The sequence below is a fragment of the Micromesistius poutassou genome (assembly GCF_964030765.1).
Source record: "Micromesistius poutassou genome assembly, chromosome: 1".
Taxonomy (NCBI): Eukaryota; Metazoa; Chordata; class Actinopteri; order Gadiformes; family Gadidae; genus Micromesistius; species Micromesistius poutassou.
Genome location: NC_140271.1, coordinates 2,322,442 through 2,344,857, shown reverse-complemented (window position 1 = coordinate 2,344,857; position 22,416 = coordinate 2,322,442). Strand labels below are relative to the sequence as shown.

General features: G+C 44.9%; 1 protein-coding gene across 1 annotated transcript; it reads left to right on the top strand.

Annotated features, from left to right (window-relative positions):
* Window positions 1-762: 762 nt before the first annotated feature.
* Window positions 763-22,316, top strand: kcnh4a (potassium voltage-gated channel, subfamily H (eag-related), member 4a; the record flags this gene model as incomplete). The annotated part of the gene is made up of 16 exons (XM_084488472.1): window positions 763-838; window positions 6,767-7,000; window positions 7,182-7,313; window positions 7,480-7,613; window positions 10,434-10,707; window positions 12,237-12,394; window positions 12,846-13,053; window positions 14,692-14,886; window positions 15,140-15,339; window positions 17,174-17,423; window positions 18,207-18,421; window positions 19,696-20,072; window positions 20,164-20,243; window positions 20,375-20,451; window positions 20,671-21,549; window positions 22,305-22,316. The coding sequence occupies 16 exons, from the start codon at window positions 763-765 to the stop codon at window positions 22,314-22,316; spliced, it is 3,501 nt and encodes a 1,166-aa protein (XP_084344598.1).
* Between the last annotated feature and the right edge of the window lie 100 nt (window positions 22,317-22,416).

Sequence of the window (22,416 nt, the reverse complement as noted above, 5' to 3'; positions counted from 1 at the left end):
GAGATGGATTGACTGAAAGGTAGTTTGATATTTTATATATTTTTTAGATGTTATACTGCTTTGGCAATGCAAATGTTTCTTTCCATACCAATACAATTAATGTATTTTTTATTTAATTTAATGTAATTGAAAGATAGCAAAAGAGAGTCAGAGCAACAGAGACAAAGAGAGAAAGAGAAAGAGAGCGAGAGAGGGAGAGAGAGAGAGAGAGAGAGAGAGAGAGAGAGAGAGAGAGAGTGTGTGTGTGTCTGCAGAGAGTGCATTTTGGTCACAGTGAGGATCAGAGCCAGCTGAATGAGGAGAGAGGAGAACCAGGAGGAGATCAGAGACAACAGAGAGAGGAGAACCAGGAGGGGAGCAGAGATAGCGGGCTGAGGAGAAAGGACAACCAGGAGGGGTTCAGAGACAGCAGGCTGAGGAGAACCAGGAGGGGAGCAGAGACAGCAGTTTGAGGAGAAAGGAGAACCAGGAGGGGTTCACAGTGAGCAGAGGGAGGCCCATCTGACGCTCATCTTTCCGGGCTGAACGCGGAGTAAAAGCCCTCCTTTCGGAGCCATGACAACCAGCAGCTTGAGCACAGTGGCAAGAGTTTGACAGCCAACGCCGTGGCAACCAGGAGGGAGGCGAGTTTTGGGAGCTCTCGTTCAGGTCCTTTTCAGGGATGAAGTCAGGGGCTTGTGTGGAGACCACTACTACTACTACTACTACTACGACTACCACTACTATTACTCCTTTCTGAGAGCAAAGGGAGCACTTTTCAAGATGCCTGTGATGAAAGGCCTCCTCGCGCCGCAGAACACATTCTTGGACACCATCGCCAACCACTTTGACGGAACCCGTAAGTACTGCCCAAACACCAGCCATCTGCTATGCCGAGATGCATTGTCAGTATTGGTTGCGATTTAATATAATTTAATTTCATTTAATATTGTTTAATTTCATTTAATTTAATTACAATTTCTAACATTTTATTACATTTATTTTGCGCTTTCCAAGACATCCAAAGTGTTTTACAGTTCATTACATTTATTTTAATGGTTCATTGGTTTCCTTTGGCACTACCTTAAAAAACGTAATCAAAACGGACATCAGGAGGACATATTCAGAATGAGACATGACATGACAGTTTGACCTGTGTTGGATGTAAGATTGGTGCTGAATCAAACTAGATGAATCATGTTACATAATACAGAAAAAAAGCTGAGCTGTATAACACTCACAATGTAAATAATTCCCAAACAAGTTTATTTTAAAATCAACCAGTATAATCTGCTAATATAAACTGCCTCTGCTCTTTATTCACACCGAAAATATAGAGACAAATGTATTCTTCTTTTTTTTCATTATTATTTATTTATTTCTGATTAATATGAAGAAATTTGCAACAATATTACGGTAGGTGCAGTATGTCACGACAACAACAATCCACTGCTCTGCAGGGGATGGAAAGTAGAGAAGGAGCAGCAGGTGCAATTTGGCTGAAGAGACACTTGTAGCTGCCCTATCAGGATGCTCCATGCCCCTACATGATCAACACAGGCAAATGAGCACATTTGAATAACACCAAGCCACAGCCTCTCATGTACCAAAGCCCTGAATCTTCAATGTCGCAATCATTTTTGTGGAGGACTTGAATAATGAAACAAATGTTTAGATGACTACAAAAGTGGGATATCAGTAAAAAAAAAAAATGCTCCATAATAATGCAAGATATATTACATGTGTTTGTGTGTTTGTATTAGGAATTAGTGTTTGTTTGTTTGATTGTGTGTGAGAGTTCATGCCAGTGTGTTTGTGTTTCTGAGAGTTAATGCCAGTATGCTTGTGTATGCCAGCATGAGTGAGACTGAGTGTGTGTTCTCTTCCAACAGTCCTCTCTCCCCTTCTCTCTCTATGACTCTCCTATCCTTATTGTCTTGGTCTCTCTCTCTCTCTCTCTCTCTCTCTCTCTCTCTCTCTCTCTCTCTCTCTCTCTCTCTCTCTCTCTCTCTCTCTCTCTCTCTCCTCTGCCACTTGTTTCCCCCTCTGTCTCATTTTGTCTCTCTCTCAATGATTTTTTTATTTTAAGTTCAAATCCAACCTTCTTCTGATTGTAATGATATGGATATGACACTCGTAAAAACATCAAAAACACAATACTTCTAAACAAGAATATCTCCCAACAAAATAAAAATAGCAAAGATCGTACCCATCTATAACAATGGAGACATACACTCCTTTTTCAAACTACAGACCAATCTCTCTTCTTCCTCAGTTTTCAAAAATATTAGAAGAACTGGACCACTTCCTAGAAACACACAACTTACTGAGTGTCCACCAATATGGCTTCAGATCAAACCAATCCACCACAATGGCAGTCATGGAATTAATCGAGGAAATATCGACAGCAATCGAAAAATAAAAAAATCACAGTAGGAGTATTTATCGACCAAGAAAAAGCATTTGAAACAATAGATCATACAATACAATAAGAAAACTTGAAAAATATGGCATTAGAGGAGTAGCACACACATGGTTTGGTAACTATTTTTACATAGGGGGCAGTATGTACAAATACGAAACGACAAATCAGATTTACAGTTTTTCACAATTGTTTAAACACATTCATTTGAACATCAGACACATTGTGCACAACCTGAAACTCATGTACCAACTGCAAAACCAATTCTGCTGAACTCCAAGCACATTTTCTGCTTTAGACTCAGATTCCCATTTCAAACCACACATTTTTCACAACACTATGGACAATGGTCTATATCTTGCACACACTTCCTGAATTCCCTCTCTTGGTGTTCACACAGAACACACTGCCAATCACATTTCTAAACTCCAAAGGCTGTTGTAATATGTGTTGTTTGATGATGATACAAATGTATTTTGTTCTGGTAGTGATCTGAGGCAGCTTTTGGATACAGTGGAGAAAGAACTGAAAATCCATAATATATATCCTAATATCAAATATGAAAATTATTGAAAATTATTTATAAACTCAAATGCACTTACAAAAACTCAGATGAGACTTACTGGAGTTCAAAACAGAGAGATAATAACAAAGATAAGAACAAATGTAAAACAAAGATGTATATCAGTGCCTAAAAGAGTGCCTAAAATATGGAATGCCTTAAATGAAGAAATTTAAATATGTAACACAGTACTTAAAAAGATACTGAAAAAAAGTAGTATAAAAGTGAGGCATGTATGGCACTGTGAATATGAAGGTGGATTTATTATGTAAAGTGTCATAACTTTGCATATTATATGTATAAAATATGCAGGAATTCATTAAAACAATAATAATTACAATAATCATAAAAAATAATACTTAACAAAATAAATTAAATAAAAATAAGACCCTGAGGGACCTACGAAAAACAAATTAATAAAACATAATGTAAAAAGGGTAGGTGCAATAAGCAAGTGCTTCAACCTACACCACCTTTCTGATCAGTATTGATAAGAAATGTCAATGTATAATATAAGGTGACAACTTTGTCTTTTTTTGTGTGTGTTTTTAATGTATATTGTTGCGAATCTATGGGATCGAAATAAACTAAACTAAACTAAACTAAACCTGAGAACACCTCAAATAAAATAATTTGTCTCCTTCTTGCTCGAGTCGAGACCGTGAGCCGTTTCTCAATTCGCGTTCTCGTGTCTCGTTCTCGATAAACGTCATCAGTGGTAGCCCAAGCACTGTTCCAATTCCAAGTACGCGAGTACTGTCGTAAAACCCGGAAGTGTTCTCGATGCGTTCTCGATGAGGCCGTTTTACCGAGGATGCATCGGAGGTGACTCGTGTGGACTTGGGACCGTTAAATATCCCAGAATGCATCATCGAGTCCGCTGCTGTTCCAGTTGCAGGTGCGTACTCGCGTTCTCGGAAGTCCGTACTTGAAAGTCCGGACTTGCCAAGTACGTACTTCCAAGTCCGCGAGAACGTAGTCCGCGTACTTGGTATTGAGAAACGACATGATGTAAACTCTGCCCTCGATTGAGTGACACACACAGTAGCCTATGTGGCAGTGGCGAGGACCTGAGGCTCTTGAGTTCCGAGTCCTTAGCGTGACATGGCACTGACCTATGAATAGATGAGACACTGAGAACAATAAATGATGCAGAGGCTAAACGTGGGTCAATCAACTCTCCCCGTGGCTTCCCCATCCGCCGCCCGTCGCGTGCTCTTGGAGAGTTAAATCAATTATTCATGTCGGTTAACATTCGGTCAAGAGGCTCATTCACATCAACCGTTTGAATCATCACAACTGTCTACATCCGTTCATTTCCAAAGGTTTTTTTTTTATATGTAATGATACGGTGATATAACGGCGCACCAGCAATGTGCGAGGGCATCTCGCTGGTGCGCTTTAGTTCTCAAACCTTCTCTGCAGCCGGCTCGATTTTAATTGCCTGGTTGTGGGCGGTGGGTGAAATCATAGCGCTCCTCCGGCTCCCAAATAGGAGGATTTATGGTTTGTGTTGTCTCGTTGGATAATCCACTGTGTCCACCCCCCTCCCCCCCACTTTGTCGGGGGGGAGGGGGGTGTGCATGCAGATGACTCACTTGCGTGAGAGCAAAATGGACCATAGAACATGTACTTTATTTACCATGTTTCTCATTTTAGACATTTCATTGTAGAGTAGGCCTATCGCCGTCTTTTGAAAGGCTTCAATTCAAAAACTGTTCCCGGTAGCAGAGGTTTGACCTCACCTATAGCGGCTATATTGGTTAGTTGGGTGGGGAAACCATCATGAGTCTATGGAAACCATGACAACTCCAGGCATTATTTTTAGATATGCATTGTATTTCCATACCCAGCAGGTGGCTTATAGAATGCAGATTATAGGGTTTACCCACCCAACAGACCAACATTGTCTTATACAGGATGTTATATTGGCTAAGCATGCAATAAGCTTGGCAACTGTAAGGCATATGATAGATGGATGGACACATTTGTTCAAAAGAGATGAACAGAACAAGAATAAATCCTAAAGGATTCAGCTACAGAAAAGTAGAAAAACAAAACCAAGTGGATTATACTACAACGAACAACATACCTAATTTACGTTGTACCTTGGCCAATCGAAAAAATCTTCTCTTACCATTATTTGTTCTTACTATTGAACATAGAACATCTCTCAAAACAAAGTGCACATACATTGTGTCATGCAACCTTCATGGTCATGGAGAATATTATATGGAGAAGAGCAAAGAAATATAGTTGAGTGAGCTTCGACTGCACTTTCTGCACACACAGTTTTATGGTCTCCTGGTAACTCCATCCATCCAATCAGCATATGCTCTGCCATATGCTTTTTTTTCCCCCCAGACATCGCTATGGCAACACTAAAGAAGGACACATTTTCTTCTTTCTAACTGATCAGGTGCTGTTCTGGCCAATTATGTTGTTCTGTGTCTTAATTTGATTTGTCCACTTCGTTTCCTTTTTTTGCCAGGTAATATTTCTTTGGCTGTGTGGGCTAAGAACTATGACACATAGTCATCATTGTGTACATTTATTACACCTTTTCTTTCGTCTTTTACCATTACCTTGTTGCTTTTGTCCCCTTTTTTCAACAATGTGTACTTAATTGACCTTTTGCTACTTTTTTACAGTTTCTCCACTGGGTTAAGGGGACGTTTTCCCTATCTTATGTGGAATAGGAGGCGTTATGAAAATATGGCCTTGTGAAACCTTTCTACTGTAACTATGATAGGGGACCATTTAAATGCACTTAACCGGACTGGAAGGTTAACTTGAAAATCAACAAGGTAAAATGTCTTACAGTAAAGTAAAACAACCCAGACCTTGGTTTCATGTGAAAAAAAACATTTACATTGAGTGTGAGTGGGATGTTTTCCAATGGTGTTCCAGTGTTTTATAAACTAAATGAAATGGGACACGTACTTTTGTTGATTAGCTCCTGGGTTGTCTCTGGTTTGTCAGGGTCATGGGAAGGCCGAAGACCGTATCAGTATCATTTAGCATATCAGTCATCGGTTTATACTGCCTTGGTGGATCAGGTATTTGCCAACTATTTAACAATTGTTTCATTTTCCGAAAAGGCTATATAGAATTGTTGTGATACTAATTTCAATATTGTATTGACAATGGAGTATCATCTTTATAGTATATATATTTTTTCAGTTCCTCTAGAATTATTTGAATTCTTTCCACAGATGAACTCTGCAAGTACAACTGTCCCCATATTGTTGATGATTGCAAACACATTGGAGGGATAAATTACTTAATTTATATACATTAACATGTATACATAAGCCCCCCTCCCTAGTTCTTGAGTTGAGACTTGATATTATAAACTGGTTATGCAATTAAAAGAAGACATTTCCGTGAATGAAGCGTAAACCGATTGTCTTTGTTGCGTCTTAGACACTGAAAACAAATCCAAACACCAAGGAAAGAAGGAGGAAAGCTCCCAGTAATTAAATGTTGTCATAGCAACCAGCTTTGATCCATATGTTGTTTCATCATTCAGGGTTTATGCTATAAAAACCCTAATCTTTTTAAATAATGGACAGGGACATTAGGGTGGTGCAGGTACAATATTACGTTTTGCATTCTACTGAATAACAATCTGAATAACAATATTCTTATTCATCAGTTATCGTGTGTGTGTGTTTGTGTGTGTGTGTCTGTGTGTGTTTGCGAGTGTGTGCCTGTGTGTGTGGGTGTGTGAGGTTAGGGTTAGGCTCTTTTTTTAAAATAATTGAAATCATTACATCTCTTCTATACCTCCCCTCTTACAGACAGCAACTTTCTGCTGGGAAATGCTCAAGGTCGCCATGGCTACCCCATTGTCTACTGCTCGGACGGCTTCTGCGAGCTCACGGGCTTTGTTCGCACCGAGGTCATGCAGAAGAACTGCGCATGCCGCTTCCTGCACGGCGACGAGTCCAGCGAGCGGGCGATCACGCAGGTGGACAAAGCGCTCGAGAGCCAACAGGAGTACCAGGGAGAGGTCCGCTTCTACCGGAAGAACGGTGACGATTGATGCGGAACACTCACATTCAACTCTCTTCCTCACTCACTGAAGTTCAACTCAGGAAGAGACACAAATAAAAACTTTGAATAAAACGCGTGAAAATAAACACTCATAAAACATGTTAGAATTGGTTAAAACTAAACAAATGGCCATTTCTCCTTTTTTTTTGTCGTCCTTAGGAAGTCCATTCTGGTGCCTCCTGGATATTGTGCCAATTAAGAACGAGAAGGGCGAAGTGGTCCTGTTCCTGTTCTCCTTTAAAGACGTCAGCGACTCCTACGGGAAGAGCCAACATAACAGCAGAAGAAACAGTGAGACATATAATCCTGCTAATGACCCCCTAGGTTTTACAAGGCCCTCGGGCGCTTATGGTCCAGAGTACAGTGCTAATTCTGGAAGACATGTAACAGATGAGAACGACACTCTGTGTGCGACACAGATTTCCACAGTGAACTTGATGTGCCTTTCTCCATGCAGGTGTGTCAGATGCTCCCTACCAGAGCGCAAAGAACAACCGGACACATTTCTCGCAGGCTCATGAACGAGGGAGAACGGTGTTTTCACACCTGACCAGTTTGTTCACCAAGAGGGGCAAGGGGAAACTGCCCAATGTGAGTCTTCTGTCTGATTGGCCACCTGTTGTCCGAAGCACGCCTAACAAAGTCTAATCAATAACCCTTTAAAACAGACGAGCTGCTGTGAATAGAGAATTCAATTTGAGGTCATCGTCATTATTAGCTTAACTGGGAGCTTTTAAAGATAAGGATTCAATGACTCCCCGATTCCATAAATGTTATGGCCGTAACTGAAGCCATTGAACCTTTCAGTTCTTCATCTTTACTGACAGAATGATCAAATGAGATCCCATCAGTTCTGGTGGGATTTAATTCTGATATGGGTAGTTCAAAACCATTTTGATCACTTTGAAATCATATTGGGTCAGCAGTTAAGCAAATCCTAGCAAGCCCATAAACTTCGTAAAAACCTTGATTTAAAAAAAAAAGAAAAAGTAAATAGATTGAAATGTGAAATATGAGTTATTGGGGGAAAATGGGAGGGGGTTTCAAAGTCCAGAGTTTGTCGGGGCAGAGGGGAGGGAAGGTAGAGAAGGGATAGAGTTGAGCTGACCTGATTGGAAGCTGGTGGACAAAAGCTGTTTTCCAGTCTGGTAGAGCCGGCCCTGGAGGCTGCGGTACCGTCTCCCAGATGGCAGGGGGCTGGAGAGGCTGTGTGAGGGGTGGCTGGGTTCACAATGCTGGTTGCTTTGCGGGTGAGGCAGGTTCCGTCGATGGTCAGTGGGGATTTTGGAGTGGGGACGGAAATCGATAACATCCTCTTCTCGACCAGTGGCGATTCTAGACCGGGTTTTAATGGGGGGGCCGAGATGGGGCCGGCTTTTCTGTTAGAGGGGCACAAACCAAATTGTTGACGGGGGGGGTGCGGTGGGGTGGATCGCGGACAAGCGCTATTGCGGGCGCGATTGTTGACCGGGGGGGGGGGGGGGGGGGTTGGCTCGTTCGGGGGGGCCACAGGGGGGGCTGGACTCAGAGTTACGGGGGCACTGGCCCCCCCTGGCCCCCCCCTAGAACCGCCACTGTTCTCGACGTTAAGGAAGAGGTTGTTATCTCTACACCATGTGGCCAGTTGGCTGACCGCCTTCCTGTAGTGGGTCTCATCGTTGTTGGACATGAGACCAACCACGGTTGTGTCATCCACAAACTTCACAATGCCGCTGAAGGATGGAGCGCAGTCGTGGGCCAGCAGTGTGAGGAGCAGGGGGCTGAGCACAGAGCCTTGGGGGACCCCCGTGCTTAAGGGCTGATTATGGTCCCACGTTCACGCAACGCAATGACCATGCAGTCGCTCCGACGTAGTCGTGAACCCTTATGGTTCTGTGTCGGGTTTACATGTCGCTATGCATGTCCATGGTAAAGAGAGAGAGGTAAGGGAGAGAACAAACAGTTGGTCTTTGTCTGTGCATGCTATTACTTTACAATTGGTCTACTGCTAAAAGTTTTGATTATGGTATGGTATGGATTCTAGCAACTTGAAAGCTGATTACGACTCAAACAATGTGCAACAAACATATTTTGCCATTGATTTTTTATATACATTGCCGGAAATGATAGCGGACCAATCACAGCCCTTGCGACTGCGTCTGCACAGGTGGCCTTATAATCCCAGCCTGAAAATAGTGCAGAATTATCTGTGTGTTTGTAGACAAACAACAATGTGGTTGTGTTTTACTGCCCTTTTTTTTTTTAAAGAAGGGACTATTTGGAACACATTGGAAATCTTTGGAAAGTAATTAAAACGGTTTTCTCCAAGCATGAACAAGAGCAAATGCTACTTACTCTAATCTGCAAGTCAATAGAGGTGGGCCAAGTGGAAAGCAAATGCTAACCAAGCGAACTCCCCTTCTGTATGCAAAATTATGAATTTGGAATTAACAACTCGCCTGAATTCTTGGTAAAGGTGCTTTTACACCATATATATAATATAATAAACAATGCAAAAAAAGAGAAAAAAAGTTAAACGGAATCGTTGCGTCAAAACTATCAGTCGCAATGTGAATATGCGGCATGTTACGATTATCATCAGAAAGGACGGATTGCTCACCCTATATAGCCTAGTGATGAGCATATGCTCTGTCCTTTCACTAAAATATAACATTCTTATATAGTAGTCTTTGTTTGTTTTTTGTTTTTAATTTTGAATCCTAGTGTAAAATAGTGTAGCGAAAGGCTGTTTGCGTTGATTACCAGTTAACCACAATGGATGAAATAAGAGGTTTGTGCGTTGAGAAACATAAATAGGCTGTTATTTCCACCATGCCCTTTCCCATTGGGAAAAAAACACTACTACTGAATAATCACGGTCAATGTATAAGGACCTTAAGCCAATTTACAGATATCTCAGTGCATCCCTTCAAATGTTTGCTATTGAAAAAATCATATTAAATAACATATGGCCACATATGGTCACTGCTTTTTTCTTTGTTGTAATGCGTCTCTAAATGATAGACAAACACTTGAAACCCATTAAGTTCTGTGGTAGGCACTCAGATCAAGGTGATTCATATTCATGATAAAAGTATTTCGGTCCATTATGTGCCCAGAATTAAAATAAAAGGTTATCCGGGTTGATGTTGAGACGTGATTTCTTTTGCTGCGATTTTAAAAGCCTGATGCGTGGATCGTAGGAAAAAAGTGTAGATATTGAAATAATAAAGTGACTTCCAAAACAGATTTTTATATTACGTATATAGAATTAATAAACAGAACTTAATAGACAGATAATGCCTGTTCCCTATAATTTCATCAGGGTTCACGAGAATCTATAGAACAACAATGAGTCTTGTGTCACGAGCATCTTGCCAAGCTGTCCTTTTTAGCTGAGTCGACTACTGCTGTGTTCCGTTGTCCCTTCAGAGCGTGTTCCAGAAGCCCTCTCTCCCGGAGTACAAGGTGGCGGCCGTGAAGAAGTCCCACTTCATCCTGCTCCACTACAGCGTCTCCAAGGCCCTGTGGGACTGGCTGATCCTGCTGGCCACCTTCTACGTGGCGGTCACCGTGCCGTACGACGTGTGCTTCGCCGGCCCCGACGAAGGGGGGGGGGGCGCCGGCGGCGAGCGGGACGCCTCCCAAGGAGCCTCCCGCGGCGCGGCGGGGAGCGACATCGCCGTGGAGATGCTCTTCATACTGGGTGAGACGCAGGACGAACCCGGTGCGAGCGGTGCAGCCTTTTGTCAAACCGCTGTTCGAGGGCCTCCTGTTTCGCGCCCCAGGTGTGATGATGATTAGCCGTTACAGACCGTCCAGAGTCATGATTGATGGATCAACACACCCGCCCACCCTGTGGACTGTACCGACATCTGATGCCACTAATGGGTAGGATTTGAAATTGGCTTGTGGCTAATCAACATCACACCTGGGGCAAAAAAAGAGGCCCTTTCAGGCAGTATTTGTTCTCTCACTCTAGAGAGAGAGATGAGAAGCGCTGGGCTAGTGCTTAGGGTGTTGGTGGCCCAAAGCCAAAAGGTTATTTTGGGTTTTAAGCTCTACATGTCCGTAGAACTACCATATGGCGTACCTGATCCAGACCAAACATGCCTTTATATTGCTATCAATATGCCGGCCTGCTTATAAATGACGTGTTTCAAAACTAAAATCACGCTTGGTGAAGTAATAAAGACTGCTAATAGCGATGGTAAATACAGGCAGCAGTGCCCTGCTTTTGATGAAGGGCAAGTTGACCGAGAAACAATTCCAGCTGTGAGAACAAATAAAGTAAACACGCAGATTGTTACACAACTGTTATCATATCCCCTCCATTGATTAAATAATGCTTATTTATTCACATGTATTTTCATTAGCATTATGTCTTTTGTCCCCTGGCAGGGTGTGTGCTTGTGTATTTGCTGTTATCCAGGATATGTTGTAATATCCAAATCAAACACCTTCATCATTAAATTACTCACTACTATAACTCACTATTCACCAGCTCAGAAACTTGATGCGTTGATATATATGTGTTGATATATATAGGTCATATATATATATATATATATCTTTTATAGTTTATAGGTTGATGATTACTTACAGGATGTTTAATGCGACACAACATAATACAATACTATTAATACCCTTAAAACTGATGGTCACACATCCACAATTTCTCTGTTGCCCTGGTTACAGATAGTACACTCATGATTTCTCTGTTGCCCCGGTTACAGATGGTAATTAGAGATTTTCCACCTTGTCCCAATTTAGTCGACAAAAGAAGTGTTATAGCACAGCTGTCATGGGGCCCCACCTCCTTCAACAAGCGTCTGTAAAGATAGGTTTATAAGGTTTACACATTCAGAGCGAACGCAAGAACGTAGTGAAATGGAGAAGAAATGAAAAAAAAGCCACATAAACTCAATCACTTACTTTTTACCAGTTTTTTATTACGTTTTCATACATAAGAAATCTCAAGACAAAAAAAAAAAAGGGTTAGGGTTAGCACATCAGAGCAAGTTGCTCCTTATAGGTCTGATAAAGAGAATCCTCTGGGCTGCTAAACAGTCAGGCTGGAGCAATCCCCCTCTCGTACACCTGGGAATCTTTGGTGAAAAAGGTGACCATCTGATGCCACAGATCCTTCACATCAGGGCGAGACTGCACGGGATACATACAATTTAGCTTTGACATATTTATATATGAACAACTGTATCAATTCCTCATCTGCAGATATCATACTGAATTTCCGGACCACCTATGTGAGCCAGTCGGGACAAGTGGTGTACGACGCCCACTCCATCTACCTTCACTACTGCAACACCTGGTTCTTTGTCGATCTCATCGCAGCCTTGCCCTTTGACCTCCTGTACGCCTTCAACATAACAGTGGTGAGAGTTGAAACATGTGCCCACATGCATAACTGTGCTGTATCTGGCGTGGGTGGGCGTGTGTGCACATGTCTTCTGTGTGTATCAACATCTTTGAGAGCGGCCCACACCTTGACCTCAACCTTCTTTTCTATAGAAACGATGTCAGTTCAGTTGTATATTTCTATACTGATCCATATAAACGGCCCCCATAAACAGCAGAAAATTGCTGCCGTTACATAAATCCACTTAGGTACGAAACGGCCATTTTGTCAGACCGCCCTACAGAAAGAAAACGCACAACACACACAATACCACGCAATCATCCCCCAAAGTAATCGGTTTCTGTTTTCGCCCTTGGATTCAACAACGACTCTCTTGAGCATGGGACGATACACAGTGATTGCTATGTGTGTGTTTTTTTTTCTCTCCCGTGTTTGCCGTCCCTCCCCCCGCGCCGCCGCTCCCCCAGACGTCCTTGGTGCATCTGCTGAAGACGGTGCGTCTGCTGCGCCTCCTGAGGCTGCTGCAGAAGCTGGACCGCTACTCCCAGTACAGCGCGGTGGTGCTCACCCTGCTCATGTCCGTGTTCGCCCTGCTGGCCCACTGGATGGCCTGCGTGTGGTACGTCATCGGACGGCAGGAGATCGAGAGCAGTGACCCCGTCACCTGGGACATAGGTGGGGTGTCTTTGTTTGTGTGTGTGTGTGTGTGTCTTTTGTCAAGAAGTGTGTGTGTGTGTGTGTGTGTGTAGTTTTGGGAGAGGTCCCGTCTAGACCAGTGGTTCTTAAACTAGTCAGCTTGTGTGACCCCTCAAATGATTTGGCACTTGATTTGACCCCCTTGTCCCTCCTGACCTACTCGCAACGGTGCGCGCACACACACACACACACACACACACAGGCATCCACCCACGCACACACATCCACACACGGACACGCGCACACACTCCCTGTTTCCTTTTGGGTCTCGCTTTACGCATCCCTCTCCCGCTCTCTCTCTCTCTCTCTCTCTCTCTCTCTCTCTCTTCTCTCTCTTGCTCTTACACACACCATGTTACCATGGTGATGAATTTCAAATTTGTGAGCCGCATTATTTATTTATCAGAGACCCTATGAACTTTGGCATACTTAGAAACCATTTCTGGGAGTTTGAATAAAGTGTTTTTGCTGTAAAACATGAAGAAAGCAATTGTGGAAATTATACTTTTGGATAATCATCTCTCAACCCCCACAAAAGGGTAGTGAGTTTGTCAACCCCCATTTTAGAATCACGAAACTAGACGACCAAGAACTGTGTGTGTGTGTGTGTGTGTGTGTGACTGTGCATCACATTCATTAGTGATGTGTTTGTGTGTGTGTGTGTGTGTGTGTGTGTGTGTGTGTGTGCGTGTGTGCGTGTGTGAAAGAGTGGCGCTTGAATGCATGAGAGTGCTCGGCCTTGAAACACATTCATCAGCACAGATGGGAGGGAATGGACTGACACCCTTAGATGGCATATTGCCACGTATTGTAAGACTCTCAAAACGAACCCTGCTAACTACGCCGTCAGATGTCTGAGTGCTCCGCCAGCCCTTTCCCTTCATTTGCCAAGAGGACGTGAAGATCAGAGACTGTACACTGTGATCCAGGCCCACCACTGTTGGGGGGGGGGGGGGGGGGGGGCACTATGGAACTTGATATCAATGCATTGGGCCACCACGTTGTGGGCACAAGCAGCTGGTGGGCCGAGCACCAGCTCACACACACACACACACACACACACACACACACACACACACACACACACACACACACACACACACACTCACACGCGGTTGTAGTTTGTCATGTGTGGCCATGACCCAACTCATGACGAAACTATACCACATTTCCAGCCTTCCTGTTTTCCTTCTTTCTTTCTTTCTTTTCTTTGTTGTGTCGTGATGTAATTCCGTAATGTAATTGTTGTGTGGTTGACCTGGGGACTGCAGATGCAAATTAGCCTCTTGGCTAACTCTGCCATGTTTACATTTAAGTGTGAACTAAAATGTTTACGTACGTGTGCTGCTCCTGCCAAATAAAAGGTATAAGTACAAAGTGAAAATAAATAAATATCATCAGATGTATGAGATGTCTTTCCTTCCATCCATTTTTTTCTACCCTTCCATCCTTCCCGCCCTCCTCCCTCCCTTTCTTTTCATCCTTCCTCCCTCCTTTCCGTCCTTCCTTACCGTCGACCTTTCTGTCTTCATCTCTTTCTTTGTTACTTCCCTCCCTTGCTTTTTGCCCTTCCTTCTTTCCCCCCGTCTTCCTCTGCTCTCCTTCCCCGCCCGCCAGGCTGGCTCCAGGAGCTGGGCAAGCGGCTGGACACGCCGTACATCAACAGTACCAGCGGCGGTCCCTCCACGGCCAGTGCCTACGTCGCCTCGCTCTACTTCACCCTCAGCAGCCTCACCAGCGTGGGCTTCGGCAACGTGTGCGCCAACACAGACGCCGAGAAGATCTTCTCCATCTGCATCATGCTGATGGGCGGTGAGTTTGGTTCCGAAATAGTCAAAGGTCGCCGTTGAACAGCGCCCCCCTACCCCCTTCTGTTATCCTGCAACCTGTTGCTGCTTGAATACACTTTTTTTTGGTACTTTTTGGCACCTTTATCTATGTAAAGCGTTTTTTGAGTACTTACAAAAAGCGCCGTACGTAAGTAAAAAGCATTATTAGTATTTGTATAATCCTTACAATCTTTTACGAGCGTCTCGTCGCGGTTTCCTTTGTGATCCCCGTCCAGCCCTGATGCATGCGGTGGTGTTCGGTAACGTGACGGCCATCATCCAGAGGATGTACTCGCGGCGGTCGCTGTACCACACGCGCATGAAGGACCTGAAGGACTTCATCCGCGTCCACCGGCTCCCTCAGCAGCTCAAGCAGCGCATGCTGGAGTACTTTCAGGCCACCTGGTCCGTCAACAACGGCATCAATGCCAACGAGGTCAGTGGAAGACAAATAACTATTCGCTATTTATTGAATCAGCTTTTTCACGCTTTATCCAAATGGACATGGAGGGGTTTGAGTCACAGGTAGTGCTCAAGGGTGCCTACAGGTGAGAGGACTGGGGATCGAACCCAGTACCCTCTGGCTGGGGGTTAAAAACCTCTAACACACTCTTATCCATCGTCTCTCTCAATCGTCCACTAACCGCAAAAAATATCTCAATAACTATGTCTCTATGTTGTGTCAATCTTTATTTAACTATTTCCAAACCCTCTTTGACAGTTGTGTTTTGTCATTCCGTCAAACAAACTGCCAAGTTCATTTTGTGGGAGTCCCAGATTCACAAACTTAATTAGAATGATTAGGTAGATTAGTCATCGTCGTGCCTTTCTCTATAAGACCTTTAGAGGGATGCTGCACGTGACCACATTGTATCAGGGAGAAGGAGCTGGTCCACAAGACCTATAAGAGTCTGCCGCTAATCACCACGGGGGTAGGAGGTGAGGAGCAGAGCTTATCAACACCCTCGCTACCGCCACCGTCGCCAGATAATTTATTCATCGCGAGCTCGCAGTCACAAACTCTAGTTGGGTGAAACACTTTGTGGCTGTTGCTTGTCCCAATATCAGGAGTGCCACTAGGAAAGAACGCCAGGTTTTAATTTGGCAATTGTCAGTGTATCGGAGCTAGTGAATCCTTTGTCCAGCTTTGTTACACTTTCAAGTACATTGAAAAAACTGCCTTGCTGCCACTTGGTGTTACTTGTTCTCTTCACACAGTGTCATTGTGGATAATAGGATTCTTCCTTTTCTCCAGGATACCACATGAATATAACTCCTCGGATGCTTAGCACAGCAAACACTATGGAAATGTCTTTTTATTCACCATTTCAATCTTTGTTAACATTTAGTTTGTTAACATTGGAAATATGAATTTGATATTTAAGGTTCACATGTTCACACCGGCTATTTATCGTCTCACACTCTCTCTCTCTCTCTCTCTCTCTCTTTCTCGCCCACTCTGACTCTGACTCTCCGTCTCTCTTTTGCCCTCTCTCTCTCTCACTCTCTCTCTCTCTCTCTCTCTCACTCTCTCTCACTCTCTCTCTCTCTCTCTCTCTCTCTCTGTCTCTTGCTCTATCTCTCTCACCCTCGCTCAATCTCTCTCTCACTCTCTTTCTCTCTCTCTGTCTCTCTCTCTCTGGCTCTCTCTCTGGCTCTATCTCTCTCACTCTCACTCTCTCTTTCTCACTCTCTCTCTTTCTCTCTCGCTCTATCTCTCTCACTCTCACTTACTCTCTCTCTCTCTTACTCTCTCTCTCACTCTCTCTCTCTCTTACTCGCTCTCTCACTCTCTCTCTCTCTGTCTTTCTCTCTCTCTCTCTCTCTTTCTCTAACTCTCTCTCTTTCTCTCTCTCTCTCTCTCACACTCTCTCTCTCTCTCTCACTCTCTCTTACTCTCTCTCTCTCTCTCTCTCTCTCTTTCTCTAACTCTCTCTCTGTCTCTCTCTCTTTCTGTCTCTGTCTCTCTCTCTCGCTCTATCTCTCTCACTCTCTCTTACTCTCTCTCTCTGTCTCTCTCTCTCTCGCTCTATTTCTCTCACTCTCTCACTCTCGCTCTCTCTCTCTCTCACTCTCTCTCTCTAACTCTCTCTCTCACTCTCTCTCTCTCTCACTGTCTATCTCTCTCGCTCTGTCTCTCTTTCTTTCTCACTCTCTCTCTAACTCTCTCTCTCTCTCTCTCTCTCACTGTCTATCTCTCTCTCTCTTTCTCTCTCTCTCTTTCTCTCTCTCTCTCTCTCTCTCTTACTCTCTCTCTCTCCCTCCCTCAGCTCCTCCACGACTTCCCTGACGAGCTGAGGGCGGACATCGCCATGCATCTGAACAAAGACATCCTGCAGCTGCCCGTGTTCCAGCACGCCAGCCGCGGCTGCCTGCGCTCGCTCTCGCTGCACATCAAGACGTCGTTCTGCGCGCCGGGGGAGTACCTCATCCGCCAGGGAGACGCCCTACAAGCCAACCACTTTGTCTGCTCCGGCTCCCTGGAGGTGCTCAAAGACAGCATGGTGCTCGCTATTCTGGGTAAGTCTGGTTCAAAAAGGGAGAACCGTCGTCCGGCTGAATCTCGCCCGTCGCCCACGTCCAGTCCTACATTCCATTTATTTATTTTTTTTTTTTACCATTCAGGCGTTTAGTGGGTGGCCTTGACAGAGTGGAAGAAAAGTGCCCGGCGTCTTTTTCCGCAGTGTTTCAGCTTTCTTTTCTTCAGGTTGAAAAACTCTAAACTTTTCAGAGAAAACACTGCCGGCCGTCGGCCAATCACAGAGGATGTCAACTCGCTCTTTTTTTTCATTTCAGAAAAGATGAAGGTTCATAGACTCTACATTCACACATTCACTACAGTCATTTGCTTTCATAAATCAAAACGGTACATTCTTTGTCTGCATACGCTGCTTATTACTCATGGATGTATAACAAGAAGTTATTGCTACCATGTGGAGCAAAGGACCTGAAAAGATAACCAAAGCCCAGAGATGCAGCCGTTCTATTTTCATTGCTTTATCCCGGTGCTTCCCAGTGCCATGCCAGCGTCTTTGTGTTAAAAAAACACGCTATTTGGACACAGGCCCTTGAGTTGTGAGTTTCAGACGCATTTCATTGAGGAGCAGGAAGGGGTCAAATTGCAATTTGGACGTGGAAAACCGAAAAGGTCATCGGGTCTTGTTGAGATAAATCTCTACCGGAATCACCACATCTTCCTAAATCGGCATATGTGCATTCAACACTAAAAACCCTGCCTCTAACCATACAGGGACCATCCCAGAATCGTTCACCTTAAAGTTAAACACTCTAAACCCCTTGCAGGCAAAGGAGATCTGATCGGGGCCGACCTCCCGGGTCACGACCAGGTGATCAAGACCAACGCGGACGTGAAGGCGCTGACCTACTGTGACCTGCAGTACATCAGCGTCAAGGCCCTGAGGGAGGTGCTCCGCATGTACCCCGAGTACGGCCGGCGCTTCAGCGCCGACATCCACCACAACCTCACCTACAACCTGCGGGACGGCAGCGAGCTGGACGTGAGAGGAGGAGTGAACGAACGGCGTGAACGAACGGCGTGAACGAACGGCGTGCACGAACGCACACACACACACGTACACATGTGCACACATGTGCACACATGCATGAATGTACACACACACACACACACACACACACACACACACACGTACACATGGGCACACATGCATGAATGCACACACACACACACACACACACACACACACACACACACACACGTACGTACAATCTGCACACATGCAAGAACGCACACACACCTACACATGTGCACACATGCACAAACACACACACACACACACACACACACACATACACATGTGCACACATGCACAAAGGCACACACACACAAACACACACACTCACTCTCATGCGCATAAGCACACACACATCTCACACACACCCACACGCACATCAATTTTGTATTTGAGTTGATATAGTAAGCTGGTTTGCCATCCCCAGGCTGCAACATATCAGAACTAGGAGCCCACATTAACAATCCAGTGCGGAGGCGTGCTGTGTGACAGCAGCTTTGTTGTAAAGACCCTGTCCACACACACACACACACACACACACACACACACACACACACACCCTCACACACAAATACGATTATTCAGTACATTTCTCATTGTATGGGGGTTCACTCTAGCTGTCTCCCTACAGGGAATCACAAGATGCCCACGCTCTCCCAGGCCAACACAGGTACATGTGCCTTTCTGAGTCACTTCTTTATCTCCACATGCATGTGTCAGGTGTCTTATTTAAAGAGGCTTTTTACACCCCGCGTCACCAAACTCTCAAATATTACACCCTAATGTGTGACCCACAGTCAGCCTCCCATTAAAATGAAGTGCAAACCATTGCCACTTCCAATTATATATTTTGATGTGACAAATGTTAAAGGTGTCACACTGCAGAATAGGGTGATCATAAGTGAAGCAAAAGTTGCTAGTATGCATTTGGTTGGAGACCAAATCATTTCTAAATGTTGTGCTGTTTGAAAGATGGTGTGGGTAGATGGTGTGGGCAGCGTTTCCGGCTATTATTGCAATAACTGAGTTTCTTGAAATAAATGATGATTTGTCTATGCAGTAGTAATGTCCCATCAATTTAAACGCTTTCGGTAAAATCAGGAACATTACGGAACAATTTTCTGTTACGTTCTGCAAAACAATAAGATGACTTGGTCTTTTAAAATGTTGTGTTTCACAGAGCAATGGCGAAAATAACAACAAAACATCAACACAACAACACACACAATCTCTTTCCCCAGGAGCGGGATGGTCGGGAGCGCAAGGTGCCCATCATCTCATCATCCGCAGACCACGCAGAGAATGGTGAAGACGTGGCGCTCCCTCATCACAGGGGGCAGCCCCTGCTGCACGGAATGGGAAGCCCCGCTCGCCAGCCCGGCCTCGGGAACCTGTTGGGGGAGGAGCTCGGTCACATCAACTCCCTCCGCCTGTGTCGCTCCCCTGTCCAGGGCGGCGGTAGAAGTGAAATACCCTCACCACTCCTGCTCATCAACGAGGAGGGCCGACCCGGGCCGATGCTGAATCTCTCTCAAGACGCGGACTTGAGTTGTCGACAAACCAACAAGTTGCTCGATCCGTCTCTGAATTCAGTCAGCCCACTGGACCTCAGCCCCAGGTAACCCTGGTTGAAATGCTATTACATTTTTACTTACTTTGTTTGCTTTAGCACACGATGTAACTCTACAGAGCGTACTTGTATCAACCAGGGTGGTGGACGGAATCGAGGACAACAGTCCTTCGTTTCATTTTAATGTGGAGCACAACGAGGCAAGGACAAATGGAAAAGGTATTTGTCCTGCCAAATGAAATCACTGCCAATGGTCTTTTACTAGGAAAATTAATTCATACCTGTCTGTCTCTCTGTCTGTCGGTCCGTCTTTCTTTCAATGTCATGAATGTTTTTCCACTCTTTTACAGACCCTTACCAGATAAGTGCTAACCTGCTGCTAGAAACAGAAGATATTAAACAGAACATCAACAAATTAAACAAAGAGGTATGGGATAAATCAAATTTTTATATTTATTATATGATATTTGTAAATGTCATATATTTAATGAACTGGACCCAAGCATTTATATTATCAATAATAATGACTCTAAAGGTTAGATGTGATATTCATCTCAGGAAAGTGCAATTAAAGTTAAGTAACGATGTTAGGTAACGATTCTAATTTTAATTGGTTTCACGCAGCACTTTTTTTCTTCCCTGGCAGATGTCCTGCCTCAATCAAGAAGTGTCCAACTTGTCCAAGGAGCTTCAGGAAATGATGCATTTCCTGCAGATTCACGTGACTACGCTGCCTCACGCCTCTCTGCCCCCCAAGTACTCCTACGGTGTACAGACGGTCCCCGCGGCCGGCGGGGCCCCCGCGGCCGACTGGCAGAACCGAGTCCCTTACGGTGTCCCCGCCAGGCCTGCCGCGGGCTACCACCACCAAGCCCGCGAGCCCGTCGGCCACCCGGCCGTGAAGCTGTGGGGCTGCGCCGAGGCACTCCGCGACACTCGCGCCCTGGGCCAGAAGGTGGAGCATTTCTGCCACGCTTTTGGTTCCATCCCCCCGTCGTGCGTGCGCCAGTGTTGCTCTGAAAGAAACCTGACGGCGCCCGAGCACAGGTTCCAGAGCCGATGCCTGGGTCCCTTACAGTGCTCCAGAACCCCGCCCACTTCCCCTTACCTGAGCCACTTAGCCGGCCAAGCAGCAGCAGCAGCAGCGGCGGCGGCCGCGGGCCCGACCGCCCGTCCGGATCCCGGCGCGGCCTCGCGAGGTTTCTCCGGCAACGGTCCTGAACTCCGCCTGGTTTACAAGACCTCCCTGTCAGCCGTGAGCAGCTTTCCTCTGTGTTCCTCCGGCGGTCTCAGCAAGTCCCATCCCTCTCTGAGCGGACAGGCCGGCACCGACCACACCCGGTCTCCAGCGCCCCTTCCTCCCTCCGCCTCCACGCCTACCGGCCAGCATCAGCATCCGCAGCAGCAGGACGCCACCTTCGGTGCGTTGACCATACCCGCCGTGACGCATTGTGCCCGTGTAAGCATTGCCCGGGACCAGGGCCACCGAGGCGCCGTCACCACGGGCCCCAGACAGAACGACCCTGTCGGATCCAGCTCCGTCCCCACAGACACGCAGAGCCTTAGGCATCCAATGCAAACACAGTCAGCGTCAATGGATTGCTTAGTTTCAGATCAGCAGAGGTTTAAATATAGAAATGAGAGGACAGAAAATGATATGGTGGATTCTCAGGGTACTGTCAACAGCCCTCCAACCTTACAGGTTGAACCACTCTGGGGTCTGGAGGTATCCAAATCCTCAAACTGATCATAGGACTGTGTTTTGGGTCGACAATGCAACATAATTATGATCCCTTGCTTCTGAATATCTTATAATTCAAAAAGGAATGTTTTTATTTTGATGAACACTGGAATTAACTATTGGATATGTACGTGTATTTAAAAAATGTGCTTGGTGAGCATTCTGGACTTCTTGACTTGAAATGACACGATCATTACTGTTATTTTAACATGACGATATATTGAATATCTATACTGCCACTCAGTGGTCATTCTGGGGAGTCACTGCAAAATAAAAATGTAAATGTCGTCCTTCAATTTGACAAAGGTGTGATCAAAGATATTTGAATAAAGAAAAAATAGATATTTGTGTTTAAATAATAAGCATTTTGTGTGCAGATATAGACCAATTTGTGTACACCGTTTAATACATCACATGACCGATTGCAATCCAAATTGTCTGGAGCCGCCACTGGTGCACCGTGCGGCTGCTCACAAAACAAATCAAGTTGCATTTAGTTCGTGAAAATATCTGCCATATTTCCCATGGGTTTTACACAGGTATCAAATTAGGACTATAAGACTTGTGCAGTTTGTACGCCCACAAACACCCAAATCCAGATGTTGGGGGCTATTATATTGTAGCCTACTTTAAAATATATATACAGGCGAA